The following is a 16,770-nucleotide window of genomic DNA, read 5'->3' on the forward strand; positions in this document are numbered from 1 at the left end:
ATTTTTGGTGAACAACTTGGGTTGTTCTTGCTGATTGGTGGATTAATTTAACTGACTAATAAACAAGTGTTGTCCAGTGTGCTGAACCAAAAAAAAGCTTAAATGTCTTCTTTTCAAATAAAGATAGCAAGAGAATGAAGACAAATTGATAATAGGAGTAAATTAGAAAGTTGCTTAAAATTGCATGCTCTATTTGAATCATGAAAGAAAAAATTTGTGTTCAGTGTCCCTTTAATATTGTTTTTAACTTTAGGCTAAAATAGCTTCGGATACAGCACTAGACAGATTCAATGAACACAATAAATATTTTTATTTATTTGTTAACAAGATATTGTTCTAAATTGGACTACATTGTTAAAAATCAAGGAATCCTTTATCAACATTCGTCTGGAGAAGATGCTGCTCTGGCAACCTAATGATTTCCTTGATAAACACAATAAAGAGACAAATAACACAAGAAAAGTGATAATTGACTTGCTTGATGGGTCCAGAATAGAGACCTCTCAGGGACATTTACATAGATAAAATGTGAATTTAACATTGAATTTAGAAAGATAACTGTAAGCTTAATCTTGTGTTTGATGAAGATGTCAACCTTGTTATATGTGAAACAATAAAAATTATTTCAACTAAATACAGGTGACAGGGAGAAAGGAATCCTTGACTTCTCCCATTCCTGTGAAATAATCTCCGTCACATGGTCTGGGACAGGAAAAATTTCCACAAAGGAACGAACATCATAGTATTTATTAAGTTTACTAGACTTAGGGTTGACAACGACAGAAGTATCGGAGTCTTCTAAAGTAGCCAATACCTCCTTAACAGTACAAGAAGGTGTTCAAGCTTAAATCTGAAGTTTACTTCTTCAGTATCAGATGAAGGAATAATACTGTCCGAATCTGAGATTTCACTCTCAGAGACTACCGACATATCCTCCTCATCATACTTATGAGGGAGGGCAGCCTGCGTAGCAGTAGGTGGAACAGAAACCTTACTATCTGAATGTCTAATTTTCCTCTTGCGCTTTCCCAGCATAGGAAAAGCAGATAATGCCGCAGATACTGCAGAAGATACCCGTTCAGCAAAATCTGCAGGCAAAAAAACTCCTCCAGGAGGCTGAGAGGAACGGCAGGGCACTGTATATGACGCCATAGAGGCTTGGGACGTTTGAGGAGAAAGCTGTGGCATTGCTTGAACAGCATAATCCTGAGAGACATTGGGCTCAGAGGGCAACAATTTATCTTTAAATTGAAGTGTTCTAGCTAAGCATGCAGCACAGAATTGCATAGGCAAAACAATTTGTGCCTCAAGGCATAACAAGCATTTGTCAAAAGACACAGAGTCTTGGTCCATGTCCATCATACTAAATAAAAAAATCCTCAAATTAAATACACTGTCACTTTAAGAATTTTTAATACTACAGCCGCTTAACGTTATGCAAAAATTCTTTAAAATAATAAACCAATCAGGTCCCCTACACCTCAGACAGGCTGAGGTGCTTTACCGTAACACATACACAATTTGGCTGCTAGAAGTCTCTAAAACTATCATATAGTAGATCGACACTGAAATTCAATGACGCCGCTCCGCGAATATCCGACAGCAGAGAGAAGTCACATGACAGACAGAGAGAGGAAACTACGCAGCAAGTAAAAGGTGCGCGTTTCCCTCTGCCTACAACATAAGATGCAAGTAGCTGAAGCGGGTTTCAAACTCAAGCAGTTTGTCAGTTAGCCTGTTCTAGCTAAGCAAGCAAAGAAAACCAACTGCCACATATTAAGTTTATACATAAATCCCTGTATAAAACATAAGCCACGCACATACTAAAAGTATTTCAACAAAATTAGCCCAAAGAGGAAAAACATCCCAATAAAGGGAAGATTAACCCCTAGTCTCAACATACATAATGTGCCTGCCCACTACCAAAGAAAATCCTGTATAAAGGCTTTTAAAAATCTCCCCATCTACTGCATATGACATAAATTCTTCTGAAGTGCAAGTCTCCAAGACCTAGAAGACAAAAGCACTTACCTGCAGTCTAGCTGTCTGGCAGGAAGACAGCTCACAAGGCGTGAAAGGACACATACTCCTTACAGAGATCTGTAGAAAAAGAAAGAACAGAGTAATCAACTCTGGCTTTCTGTACCATGGGCAGCAATGTGTTAGGAAACAAAGCAAGGACTACCTCACAACTTCCTAACTGCTTAAAAGCCACCACTACTCTACTGAAGAGATCGATGTGGACTCTGCTAAACCCAAATCCTTGCTTGCAGGGAAAAGTACACGAAAAAGGAATTAATTTCTTCAGACACCAAACTTCACCTCCTCCATTGACAGAGGCAAAGAGAATGACTGGGGATTATGGGTAGGGGAGTGACACACCCACTAGTAATTAAATGACGTTGTGGACTCTCCATATCGTAGGAAAGAAATGATTTTTATTCTTGATGGCATGGGAGCATTTCAGGCCCTGGAAGGGCGAAAGGAGTACTTTTATTTTTGAGTATAAAAACCTTATAGGCATTTGAAAACATCATCCTACGTATCTAGGTCTGCTTTCAGGTCTAGAAGTAAAACTCTATTGTCCTCTTCCAAAAATAACTTTCAGCTTGTCCACGTCTTACATACTGCATTGGTCATAATCTTTTTTCAAGCCTCGGCAGGGAGCATTGATGCAGGGGGTGCTCCAAAGAGGTGTAGTTAAAGAAGATTTCAGTCCACTAAGTATATGTATGTTCGCCTTTGCTAAGTCTGCTGCAATTCAGGTATATATTTCCCTGCAGTTGAATCAGCATGATTGTATTCAATTTACAAGCATGGAAAGGAAGATAACATTATATTCCATCATGTTTCTTGTATCGAAGGCCACTGGAGACCATATATTTGTCAAAGTGAGCCACTGTAAGAGTGATTGCACCTTACACGAAGAGAAGAATGCTGAGGTTAGAGTGGTTGTGACTCTTGCTAAATATTTTTTGCGTGGACTCAGTGACCTACAGTATGGTAAGGATAACTCTATTTGTGACCCTAAAGTTGGAAATGACGCTTTACTTGTGGAAGGTGTTAAAAAAAACCTTACTAATGCCAGTCAAGTGCTTAGCTATTCTCTATGGAAGCCCTGGTGTTATTGTTTCTGCCCTGTATCCCTGATCCTGGCGTGTAGCCTGGTTTATGCTCTTTGTCTTACCCTTGCCTGTACTGTGAACTGATTACCTAGCTGCTGACTCTTGTAACAGAACTTTGGATTATTCTTCTGCCTCACTCTTTGTCTTTGACGCTTGGTTCCTGCTTGCTAACCTGGTAGTGAACCCTGGTCTGACTATTGACTACTCCTCTGGTTATCTCCTAATTATCACTTCATGCTACTGCTCTCTCAGTGTCAACTCAGACTTGGTCCTATCCTAGATCTGTAGCTCATCTCCTGCAGAGTTGATTCCAGTTAACAACTAAGGTAACTACCTTTTTACCTTATAGCGATTTACACCTGAAGGATGCATTCTTGTAGGCCTCTGTTGCAGAAACTCATTTCAGGGAGATGTTTCTTCACTTTGGCTTTGTAATAGTGCCTCACTATTTACAAAGCTACTAGTCACTCTCAAAGCAAAGCTATAGAGAAATGAATATGAGGAGATTCACATTTTTACTCAGTCAGATCTGCAAGTGTGGACAGAAGCCGGATATCCCGCACGGCTATTGGCTAAGAGATGGAAACGTCACCTCTCAGCTAAATAACGTTCTGCTGTGGGCTGCCTTAGCAGCTCAATGCGGCAAACACTTCCAACAAATAAAGGAACTTTCAGCATGAGGTATTTAATACTTCATGACTGAAAGTCCCTTTTATTTGTTCCGATGATAAATCCTAGCGTTTCAGAAAAGCTAGGATTTACAATCACTTTAAGGTGCTTTTAGGAAAATTATTTTATGCACAGATCTTTTGCAATGCATTTTTTACATTCTAATGCATATAAAAATGACGATTGCTCTTTTAAAGAAAGAAAAAATCGACATAATATGGATTTCAAATAAAAATTTTAATAATATTAGCACTAAAGAATTCCAGTCTAATTCTACAATCACTTACCATGTAAACATTTTTGAAATGCAATAAGGCACTCACACAGTTTTCTTCCTACTCATACACAATACCCAAAACAATGCTTGTAAGTATGTTAATAGAGCAAGAAGCAGAATACTTAAGACGTACAAATGGTAATCGTAAAAATGATTTTAGACCAAAGATCTATCCAAAATATTAACAAAAACGTCAGTATATAATATCAAGAGGTAACACATTATTTATGATTTTATAATGTTTAAGAGTATATTCAAGAAAATTACTATTTAATATTAATAATGGTCGAGAAGCAATGTTTACAAAATGTACAAAACGTGGTGAGGTTTAAATATATATATATATATATATATATATATATATATATATATATATATATATTTATACACACACACAAAGAATGTTAAATTAACTCAAGGCCTATTGAAGATGGTAATTTTGGGAGAAAAATAAATTTGAACTGCAACAATTAATTTGAAATAAATGTGAAGTTATGCTCCCTATTATGGTATCATGGTAAAATGTTTAGTGTGTCTATTCAAAACCATTTATATGGGGGGTTTTTTGTTCTAATTCACAGCAGAATGAATATTTTATCCCACTTCATCTGCCTTCTTTTCCATTTACAGCATTGCTGCTTTTCCTGGACTTGAGAATATGAAACTAGGAGGGTTTTTTTCCTGTTGGGTCCAGCTCATCTATTGCCTTATGTAATTACAGCCAATCCAGTATAGGCTATTACAGTTTTATAGGTGCAAACTGTGCAGTGTTTGGCCTCAATAGGAAAATCTTGCACCAATATAAACCCAATGGAGAGGAGCTCAAGGCCACTGTGCACCAGTAGGGTAGCTTGGCACTGTAGGGTACTGTGGCAGAGTTGGCCCAGTGAAATTGGAGTACTGATCACTTTGGTTTGGATTACTCTTCCATGCGCCGCTCTTCCATTCATCTTGAGCCTTTTGGAAGCTTCCTCCACCTCCTCTATAGAGCCTGTGCACCTGTAAAACAGAAAATGAACATGTAACATTCTTCTAGGTTGCTCACTGAACAAACAAAAAGATGCCTTTGCGATCATCACTACCATAGACAAATATGCCATATTTCTATTTGAATTATTTTATTTATCATAGTTATGAAAGAGCAGTAGTTAAATATGTTTTAAAAATATGCATGAAAAAGGATAAGTAAAAGCAAAAAGAAAAGAAAAAAAGGCTGCTAATTAAAAAACAATATTAAGGGGGCATGTCTGGGCTGTGGCCAAGTATGGCTGCCAAACTGGGAGCTCAGCTTAAAGGGACATGAAACCCAAATATTTTCTTTCATGATTTAGGTAAAACATAAAAAAATTTCAATTTTCTTCAAATTTGCTTCATTGTCTTGGAATAATTTGTTGAAGGAGCAGCAATGCACTACTGGTTTCTAAATTAACAAATAGGTGAGCCAATGATAATCAGTATATATATATATATATATATATATATATATATATATATATATATATATGCAGCCACCAAGCAGCAGCTAGAACCTAGGTTTTTTGCTTCTCCTGATCTGTCCTAGATAAACCTTTTAGCAAAGGATAACAAGAGAAGGAAGCAAATTAAATAGAAGTAAATTGGAACATTGTTTAAAATTGTAAGCTAATTCTAAATCATGAATGTCTAATTATGACTTTACTGTCCCTTTAATTAGATTACATACCGCCATGTAATTAGGCTTACTACTTACTAACTGATGAAGAATAGCCTGCTGGATTAAATGCTACATTTCTTCAATACTAGAAGTACTCCTAGACTGGACTGTTGAAAGTTCTGGCTGCTCTTTGAGAAATGACTTCCAGCACCCCCCCACCCCGGGAAACCGGGTATTAAGAGCAAGAGTGAACTCTGTAACTCTTTATTTAAACATGGATTATCATTCACTGATACAAGCACTCCTTATAGATTTAGAGCTGCAGATACATAGCAGTTTCAACAAACTTATATATATAGTTAGTTCAATATGTGGAAGAAAATAATGGTGCATTTAGGATGGCAGAAATACTGAATGTCACTGTGCAGCATGTGGGACCCCAAGCTGATGAGTGTTTCCTATATCCCACGGCAGAATACAAATGGAGCTGTATACTAGAAGCCGGAGAGACAAAAGTGGAGCAGAGACCTACCTTACCTAGGTGGAAACCTAAAAAACAGAATTTATGCTTACCTGATAAATTACTTTCTCAAACGGCGTGTCCGGTCCACGGTTTCATCCTTACTTGTGGGATATTCTCCTCCCCTACAGGGAATGGCAAGGAGAGCACACAGCAAGAGCTGTCCATATAGCTCCCCCTCTGGCTCCGCCCCCCAGTCATTCGACCGACGGTTATTAGAAAAAGGAGAAACTATAGGGTGCCGTGGTGACTGTAGTGTATAAAGAAAAAGAGACATTTTTCAAACCTGATTAAAAAACCGGACACACCGTTGGAGAAAGTAATTTATCAGGTAGGCATAAATTCTGTTTTCTCCAACATTGGTGTGTCCGGTCCACGGTTTCATCCTTACTTGTGGGAACCAATACCAAAGCTTTAGGACACGGATGAAGGGAGGGAGCAAATCAGGTTACCTAAACGGAAGGCACCACGGCTTGCAAAACCTCTCCCAAAAACAGCCTCCGAAGAAGCAAAAGTATCGAATTTGTAAAATTTGGCAAAAGTGTGCAGAGAAGGCCAAGTCGCTGCCTTACATATCTGATCAACAGAAGCCTCGATCTTGAAAGCCCATGTGGAAGCCACAGCTCTAGTGGAGTGAGCTGTGACTCGTTCAGGAGGCTGCCGTCCGGCAGTCTCATAAGCCAATCGGATAATGCTTTTCAGCCAGAAAGAAAGAGAGGTAGCCGTAGCTTTTTGTCCTCTCCTCTTACCAGAGTAAACGACAAACAAAGATGAGGTTTGTCTAAAATCCTTAGTTGCTTCTAAATAGAACTTTAAAGCACGAACTACATCTAAATTGTGTAACAAACGTTCCTTCTTTGAAACTGGATTCGGACACAGAGAAGGAACAACTATTTCCTGGTTAATATTCCTGTTGGAAACAACCTTTGGAAGAAAACCAGGCTTAGTACGCAAAACGACCTTATCTGAATGGAACACCAGATAGGGTGTATGACACTGCAAAGCAGATAATTCCGAAACTCTTCTTGCAGAAGAAATAGCAACCAAAAACAGAACTTTCCAAGATAGTAACTTGATATCTATGGAATGTAAGGGTTCAAACGGAACCCCTTGAAGGACTGAAAGAACTAAATTTAGACTCCAAGGAGGAGTCAAGGGTCTGTAAACAGGCTTGATTCTGACCAAAGCCTGTACAAAAGCTTGTACATCTGGCACAGCTGCCAGTCGTTTGTGTAACAAGACAGATAAAGCAGAAATCTGTCCTTTTAGAGAACTCGCTGACAATCCCTTATCCAAACCTTCTTGGAGAAAGGAGAGGATCTTAGGAATTTTAATCTTACTCCAGGAGAATCCCTTGGATTCACACCAACAGATATATCTTTTCCATATTTTATAGTAAATCTTTCTAGTCACAGGTTTTCTGGCTTGGACCAGAGTATCTATCACTGAATCTGAAAACCCACGCTTGGATAAAATCAAACGTTCAATTTCCAAGCAGTCAGCTGCAGAGAAACTAGATTTGGATGTTCGAATGGACCTTGCACTAGAAGATCCTGTCTCAAAGGTAGCTTCCATGGTGGAGCCGATGACATATTCACCAGGTCTGCATACCAAGTCCTGCGCGGCCACGCAGGAGCTATCAGAATCACTGAGGCCTTCTCCTGTTCGATCCTGGCTACAAGCCTGGGAAGGAGAGGGAACAGTGGAAACGCATAAGCTAGGTTGAACGACCAAGGTGCCACTAATGCATCCACTAGAGTCACCTTGGGATCCCTGGATCTGGACCCATAGCAAGGAACCTTGAAGTTCTGACGGGACGCCATCAGATCCATGTCTGGAATGCCCCATAATTGAGTCAACTGGGCAAACACCTCCGGGTGGAGTGCCCACTCCCCCGGATGGAAAGTCTGACGATTCAGATAATCCGCCTCCCAGTTGTCTACTCCTGGGATGTGGATTGCAGATAGGTGGCAGGAGTGATCCTCCGCCCATTTGATGATTTTGGATACCTCTCTCATCGCCAAGGAACTCCTTGTTCCCCCCTGATGGTTGATGTAAGCTACAGTCGTCATGTTGTCTGACTGAAATCTTATGAATCCGGCCTTCGCTAGTTGAGGCCAAGCCCGGAGAGCATTGAATATCGCTCTCAGTTCCAGGATGTTGATCGGGAGAAGAGACTCTTCCCGAGACCATAAACCCTAAGCTTTCAGGGAATCCCAGACCGCGCCCCAGCCTAATAGACTGGCGTCGGTCGTGACAATGACCCACTCTGGTATGTTAGAATCTTTGGAGACAAGTCTGTATAGTCCCCATTCCACTGCTTGAGCATGCACAGTTGTAATGGTCTTAGATGAATTCGAGCAAAAGGAACTATGTCCATTGCTGCAACCATCAACCCTACTACTTCCATGCACTGAGCTATGGAAGGCTGCAGAATAGAGAGAAGAACTTGACAAGCGTTGAGAAGCTTTGACTTTCTGACCTCTGTCAAGAAGATCTTCATTACTAAAGAATTTATTATTGTTCCCAAAAAGGGAACTCTTGTCGACGGAGACAGGGAACTCTTTTCTACGTTCACCTTCCACCCGTGAGATCTGAGAAAGGCTAGAACAATGTCTGTATGAGCCTTTGCCTTGGAAAGAGACGACGCTTGAATTAGAATGTCGTCCAGATAAGGTGCCACTGCAATGCCCCTTGGTCTTAGAACCGCTAGAAGGGACCCAAGCACCTTTGTGAAAATTCTGGGAGCAGTGGCTAGTCCGAATGGGAGAGCCACGAACTGATAATGTTTGTCCAGAAAGGCGAACCTTAGGAACTGATGATGATCTTTGTGGATAGGAATATGTATATACGCATCCTTTAAATCCACGGTAGTCATATATTGACCCTCCTGGATTGTAGGTAAAATTGTTCGAATGGTTTCCATTTTGAACGATGGAACTCTGAGAAATTTGTTTAGAATTTTTAAATCCAGAATTGGACTGAAAGTTCCCTCTTTTTTGGGAACTACAAACAGATTTGAGTAAAACCCCTGACCTTGTTCCACAGTTGGAACTGGGTGTATCACTCCCATCTTTAACAGGTCTTCTACACAATGTAAGAATGCCTGTCTTTTTATTTGGTTTGAAGATAAGTGAGACATGTGGAACCTTCCCCTTGGGGGTAGTTCCTTGAATTCTAGAAGATAACCCTGAGAGACTATTTCTAGTGCCCAGGGATCCTGAACATCACTTGCCCAAGCCTGAGCAAAGAGAGAGAGTCTGCCCCCTACTAGATCCCGTCCCGGATCGGGGGCTACCCCTTCATGCTGTTTTGGTAGCAGCAGCAGGCTTCTTGGCCTGTTTACCCTTGTTCCAGCCTTGCATTGGTTTCCAAGCTGGTTTAGTCTGGGAAGCGTTACCCTCTTGTCTAGAGGCCGCAGAGTTGGAAGCCGGTCCGTTCCTGAAATTGCGAAAGGAATGAAAATTGGACTTATTCTTAGCCTTGAAAGGCCTATCTTGTGGGAGGGTATGGCCCTTTCCCCCAGTGATGTCTGAAATAATTTCTTTCAATTCTGGCCCAAAAAGGGTCTTACCTTTGAAAGGGATATTAAGCAATTTTGTCTTGGAAGATATATCTGCCGACCAAGACTTTAGCCAGAGCGCTCTGCGCGCCACAATTGCAAACCCTGAATTTTTCGCCGCTAATCTCGCTAACTGCAAAGCGGCGTCTAAAATAAAGGAATTAGCTAACTTAAGTGCGTGAATTCTGTCCATGACCTCCTCATACGGAGTCTCCCTACTGAGCGACTTTTCCAGTTCCTCGAACCAGAACCACGCCGCTGTAGTGACAGGAATAATGCACGAAATAGGTTGAAGGAGGTAACCTTGCTGTACAAAAATCTTTTTAAGCAAACCCTCCAATTTTTTATCCATAGGATCTTTGAAAGCACAATTGTCCTCAATGGGAATGGTTGTGCGTTTGGCTAGTGTAGAAACCGCCCCCTCGACCTTAGGGACTGTTTGCCATGTGTCCTTCCTGGGGTCGACCATAGGGAACAATTTCTTAAATATTAGGAGGAGGGACAAAAGGTATGCCTGGCTTCTCCCACTCCTTATTCACTATGTCCGCCATCCTTTTAGGTATCGGAAAGGCATCAGGGTGCACCGGGACCTCTAGGAACTTGTCCATCTTGCACAATTTTTCTGGGATGACCAGATTGTCACAATCATCCAGAGTAGATAGCACCTCCTTAAGTAATGCGCGGAGATGCTCTAATTTAAATGTCACAACATCAGGTTCTGCCTGCTGAGAAATTCTTCCTGTATCAGAAATTTCTCCATCTGACAAACCCTCCCTCATTGCCACTTCAGACTGGTGTGAGGGTATGACAGAAAAATTATCATCAGCGCCCTCCTGCTCTACAGTGTTTAAAACTGAGCAATCGCGCTTTCTCTGAAATGCTGGCATTTTGAATAAAATATTAGCTATGGAGTTATCCATTACTGCTGTCAATTGTTGCATAGTAACAAGCATTGGCGCGCTAGAAGTACTAGGGGTCGCCTGCGCGGGCATAACTGGTATAGACACAGAAGGAGAAGATGTAGAACTATCCCTACTTCCTTCATCTGAGGAATCATCCTGGGCAACCTTACTATTTGTGACAGTACTGTCCTTACTGTGTTTGGACGCCATGGCACAATTATCACATATATTTGAAGGGGGAACCACATTGGCTTCCATACATACAGAACATGATCTATCTGAAGGTACAGACATGTTAAACAGGCTTAAACTGGTTAATAAAGCACAAAAAACGTTTTAAAACAAAACCGTTACTGTCTCTTTAAATGTTAAACAGGGCACACTTTATTACTGAATATGTGAAAAACTATGAAGGAATTATCCAATCTTTACCAAATTTTCACCACAGTGTCTTAATGCATTCAAAGTATTGCACCCCAATTTTCAAGCTGTTAACCCTTAAAATGTGGAATCCGGAGCCGTTTGCAATTTTAACCCCACTACAGTCCCAGCCACAGCCTTGGTTGCGACGTCACCTATCCCAGGGGGGTATACGATACAAATTCAAGCCTTCTAGGAACGTTTTCAGTGGATACCAGACCCTCACACATGCAGCTGCATGCACTGCACTCAAAAGAAACTGCGCAATAATTGCGCGAAAATGAGGCTCTGCCTACTACAGTGAAAGGCCCTTCCTGACTGGGAAGGTGTCTTAACTAGTGCCTGGCGATAAAAACGTTCCCCAAACAATAAAAGTGTGAAAACTACTTCAAACTTTAAAAAACAACTTAAATAAACAATCGATTTAGCCCTTAAGAGTGTCCACCAGTTAATAGCCCATAATAAGCCCTTTATTCTTTCTGAGTCTAAGAAAATGGCTTACCGATCCCCATGAGGGAAAATGACAGCCTTCCAGCATTACACAGTCTTGTTAGAAAAATGGCTAGTCATACCTTGAGCAGAAAAGTCTGCAAACTGTTCCCCCCAACTGAAGTTCTCTCAGCTGAACAGTCCTGCGTGGGAACAGCAACTGATTTTAGTTACTGCTGCTAAAATCATACTCCTCTTTTAAACAGAACTCTTCATCTCTTTCTGTTTCAGAGTAAATAGTACATACCAGTACTATTTCAAAATAACAAACTCTTGATAGAAGAAATAAAAAACTACAACTAACACCACAAACTCCTCACCATCCCCGTGGAGATGCTACTTGTTCAGAGCGGCAAGGAGAATGACTGGGGGGCGGAGCCAGAGGGGGAGCTATATGGACAGCTCTTGCTGTGTGCTCTCCTTGCCATTCCCTGTAGGGGAGGAGAATATCCCACAAGTAAGGATGAAACCGTGGACCGAACACACCAATGTTGGAGAAATGATTGTGTCACCGCTGGATCTAGCACTACTGAGCAGGAAAATGGATCTCATGCAAAGTTTTCTTTAGCTGAAAACTGGGATGGTACGGCCAGCCTCCTGGTATGTGACGGCGTTACAATCAGAGAACTGAGTAGAAGAGTCCAGATCCTATCAGTACAGAGAGAGCAAAGAGGCTCCTGGAGATGCGCTGGAATTTGTGAGGGGCAGCTCACCGCAAAACATAGAACACATATCTGATTAAGCCCCATACTATCCAGTAATCTCAGCCGACCGAGCTTATCTGACAAGTCGTGGTCCCTCAATAAACTGACTCTAATTTTTTTGTGCTATACACCCGGACTCGATCAGCTACAAAGGAGTGGTGTTTGTTGATTGTAACGACAATGGTAGTTATTCACTACGGGGTACATAGTTACCTATCTACTTAAAATAACTATTTTAAGCATATTAGCTGGCTGAGCATCATGGGCAATGTAGTTCCAAAACCTCTGGAGGGCCAAGTTTGAGGATGTCTGATCTAGGTGTTCTCATTAGGCTACTATAAAAGCATGCTCAGATGAATTCTACTTAATTTGCCTGTATTGGAGATTATAGGAAGGGGCTGGTCATATTCTCCCAATATTTTCTAATAATCTCTAGTTTACTTGCCTGTTCGAGCCAGTGGCTTGATATCTCATATTACAATCCATATATAGCTATATGATGCATCCATTAGTGGTAATTCGCACATAGATGTAATTCACCAATCTGCCAATACAGACCTCTTACTTAACTAGATCTTAGAGTTTTGTGACCAACTTTTTTGCCCGTATAGCTATGCAAGTACTGTATATATCAAACAACTACCAGCCAATATCTATACGTTATGCATGAGCACCTGGTTTTATGATCTTGTAGTTTCATATCTATACTTGTTACCACCTTGCTATGCAGTTACATTTCCTATGTTACTCAAGTAATGCTATAGATCTTCTTCCTATCTTGTAGATTCACATGTTTATTATGCATGTCGATCTAGTTTTGCAGACTTTTAAGCTTATACAATTTTATGTTTCTGAGATATCATGTATCTCTTTTTAATACCAGTGGTCCATGAGCGACCTTCTATATATAATAAGATTTCCTCCCCCACATTGTTTATGCTCACCAGGGTCCATGAGTGTCCCTTTGTGCTTCAGGAGGAACTTAAAATACTTAAAAATTTGGTTTTATCCCCATATGTACCTTAGCATTACTGATGTTTTGGTTATTCAGATAATACTTAGTCTTATGTATAGAATATTTATGTGTGTACCTTCTTGTAATAGTGCAACAATTAGTGATGAGACACTTATCTTCTTTGTTGAACATTTGTTTACTTCTGTACTTGCTAATAATCTCAATAAAAAAATGATGAAAAAAACCCCCAAAACAATATATAAAGATTGAGATTGGTATGATGTGCCAGAGTTCACACAGGCATTCTTACCAATCAGCATCTAAGTATGCACTCAGAATGTCATCTAGGACAATTTATTGGTTTTAAGACCCAGCATATGAATATATATTATGAACATTTAAAGGGATTTGAAACACAAATATTTTTTTTCTCATGTTATTCTTTGTTGAAGAGATATCTAGATAGCTAGTGTGCCCATTTCTGCAACATCACATGACAGGGAATAGTGCTGCATTTAGTGCTCATGATAATGTATAACATTGTTGCAAAACTGCTGCCATATAGTGCTGCAGACACGTGCACACTCCTGAGCTTACCTTTTTGCTTTTCAACAAAGGCTAAGTTGTTTAAAACGTTATGTTCTATCTGAATCATGAAAGAAAAATCTTGGGTTTTATGTCCCTTTAAGCACTAAAATAATGCTAGGCATAATGATGTATGTAAAGCAAAGTTTAGCCTTAGAATAGTACACAGATTTTTAAAATAATTTCTTCAATATTTATACAACTAATAAAAGTGTAACATTTAAGATTACATAAAATAATGTGTGCTGCCAAGTTGTAATCTAGGTTTTCTTTAATTAAAAAAAAAAAAAAAAAAAAAAAAAAAAAACAGGTTAAAGGGACATTCCGGTCAAAATTTAATTGCACATAGATTAATTACACCTTTGAATAGAAACATAATTTGCAATATATGCAAAAATGCTTCTAGTAAAAGATATCACTGTTTTAGTGTTAAAAAATTCTCTGCATGTGAAGCATAGCTAGATATTTTCACTGCACCCATATTTTAAATACTGCAGCTGCTCAGATCATCAGTGGGGCTTTTATCATGTCAACAATTAACAAACTGAGTCATTACTAGATGGTACAAGCACCTTATGCTCTCTAAACGAGTGCTGGGTTTAAAATGCTGGTGCATGTTGCATACTTAAATACACTTTAAAACAGTTATAGCTTTTATTAGAAGCATTTTTGCTAATACATTTATATTACAAAAACTTAAATTATGCATACCTGATAATTTTCTTTTCTTCAGATGGAAAGTCCACAGCTGCAGTCATTACTTTTGGGAATTCAGAACCTGGCCACCAGGAGGAGGCAAAGACACCCCAGCCAAAGGCTTAAATACTCCCCCCACTTTGCCCAGTCATTCTGCCGAGGAACAAGGAACAGTAGAAGAAATATCAGGGTGAAAAGGTGCCAGAAGAATAAAAATAACAGATGCCCCACAGAAAAAATACGGGCGGGGAGCTGTGGACTCTTTCCATCTGAAGAAAAGAAAATTATCAGGTAAGCATAATTTAAGTTTTTCTTCATAAATGGAAAGAGTCCACAGCTGCATTCATTACTTTTTGGAAAACAATACCCAAGCTATAGAGGACACTGAATGCCAAAACGGGAGGGTACAACAGGCGGCCCATTCTGAGGGCACCAGGCCTGAAAACCCCTACCCCACAAAAACCCACTTTGTCCAAAGCCGAAAAAAAAACCTTGAAAAAAAGGAAGGGGCCCTAATGACACTGACCCACAGATAGTCCACAAACCTTGCTAGAGACCGCAGGAACTAGACACGACTAAGCAAACAAGCCTCCAGGAGACACCGTCGCCAAGCAGTCGGTCCCAAACAACGCACCCCTTACTAGAGAAAGGGATCAGACTACCGTATATCCCACAAAGGGAAAAGACACGGATAAACATCCATCAAGGATTAAAAAAAAAAAACTAAATAGGGAACGAGTCCCAAATAAAAATACAATGCAAAAACCAGAGAAACCGGGCCAAGCTCACAGAGACCCAATCAGTCTCGAAGAAACAAGGGGAGTCAACGCCCAGACCCCAGATTGTACAGAAACCACGGGGTAGGACCAGGAATCTGAACAGAGAAGAGATCTTCTTCCCAAACGCAGTGCAACCGCACCTAGAAGACAACTGAAGACGAAGGTCCCCAGAGTCACCAAGGTCGCTCAGATATCTAAATCTTCAGAAACCGAAACCACGTGCAGCACAAATGGGTAAACACCTGAGTCAAAACACTGCACGCTACAGTCATCCAAAGATGACTCTGAAATTTGAAAACTTGCAGGACAAGTAAAGAGTAGCTGAAGATAGGTTCCAAACCATCAGACTGTTAAGCATCCACTAAGCAGTGGACACGTCACGGGCTATCCAAGAGCCGCCATTCCTTTCCACAGATCCTGAACTTGGAGTAGACACAGAGCCCTCAAGGAGGCTCCCTGTACCTCGAAGACCCAAGGATGAAGCAGCAGAGCAATAGACCACAGATCCTGCTCCAAACACCAGACCAGCCCAAGCGACAGGCACGTCTGAAAGACGGGGAACAGACAAAAACCCCAACCACAAGCCCCCAGGGAATGGAAAGAGTGGAAGGAACTCCAACAGAGCTCGGGTGCCAACCCAATCCGCTCTTCCAATATAGGTACTCTCAAGGAGAACCCCCTAGGACCTGAACAGAGAAAAGTGCCGTAGCTCCCTGAGAAGACCTGGCACAACTCTCTATAACAGTCCCGACATGGAGACCTCAACTTCCATCGTTGGAATAGAACAAGCCCCAGAACAGCAAACCGCTATCCCCTAGCACCTGTTCCAACCTCCTACACACAGGGCAGGTCAACGACACTCCCGAGAGAGGAAAAACCCAACCTCTTAAGGAAGGCAACTACCCCTCAAGGGTAGAGCACAGATAAAGGACAGTGCACATGCCCAGAAGACAAGAAAGTCATAGTCTGATCAAACCACGGACCGAATTAAATTCATCCAGACACCACTGTTGATCCCACAGAGAGAAAACTCCCCAAACACACTTCGTCCACAAAGTGAAAGGACATGCACTGTGAAGAACATATAGCTGGAATCTAAATCTCAACTATCAGATTACAGGCCCGCAAAGCCTACAACTAAACCATTGCGGGACCTTTCCAAGGACCAAACAGGCCAAAAGGAACATGCCAGCACCCGAAGGTGAACGCAAATCCTGGCTCAGCTGCTTGCGGGCTCAATGAGCTAGCAATGAAGCCAAAGCCTGTGTTCCCGGGAAAAACTGGGTCGCCCCGAACAAGTCCACAGGATCATAAGTCTTCAGACATCCATAAGGTTCCAAGACAAAAACCCTGGGCCCGCGCCCCAGAATCGTCTAAAAACAAATACCCCCCCAGGGAACACAAATACCTCGTCTGAAGGAATCAGATCTCACAGAGGAAGATAACTGGACTAA

At 40.9% G+C, this 16,770-nt stretch overlaps 1 protein-coding gene across 1 annotated transcript in view; it reads right to left on the reverse strand.

The window, feature by feature from the left end:
- Positions 1-4,012: 4,012 nt before the first annotated feature.
- The window catches only part of SCAMP4 (secretory carrier membrane protein 4), an 89,954-nt gene continuing 77,196 nt past the window's right edge, over positions 4,013-16,770 (reverse strand). Inside the window, exon 8 of the mRNA XM_053703083.1 lies at positions 4,013-5,070. Within this exon, the coding sequence (XP_053559058.1) occupies positions 4,894-5,070 (177 nt within the window). The 3' untranslated portion in view covers positions 4,013-4,893. The remainder of the gene's footprint in view (positions 5,071-16,770) is intronic.

Source organism: Bombina bombina, chromosome 2, assembly GCF_027579735.1.
Source record: "Bombina bombina isolate aBomBom1 chromosome 2, aBomBom1.pri, whole genome shotgun sequence".
Classification (NCBI taxonomy): Eukaryota; Metazoa; Chordata; class Amphibia; order Anura; family Bombinatoridae; genus Bombina; species Bombina bombina.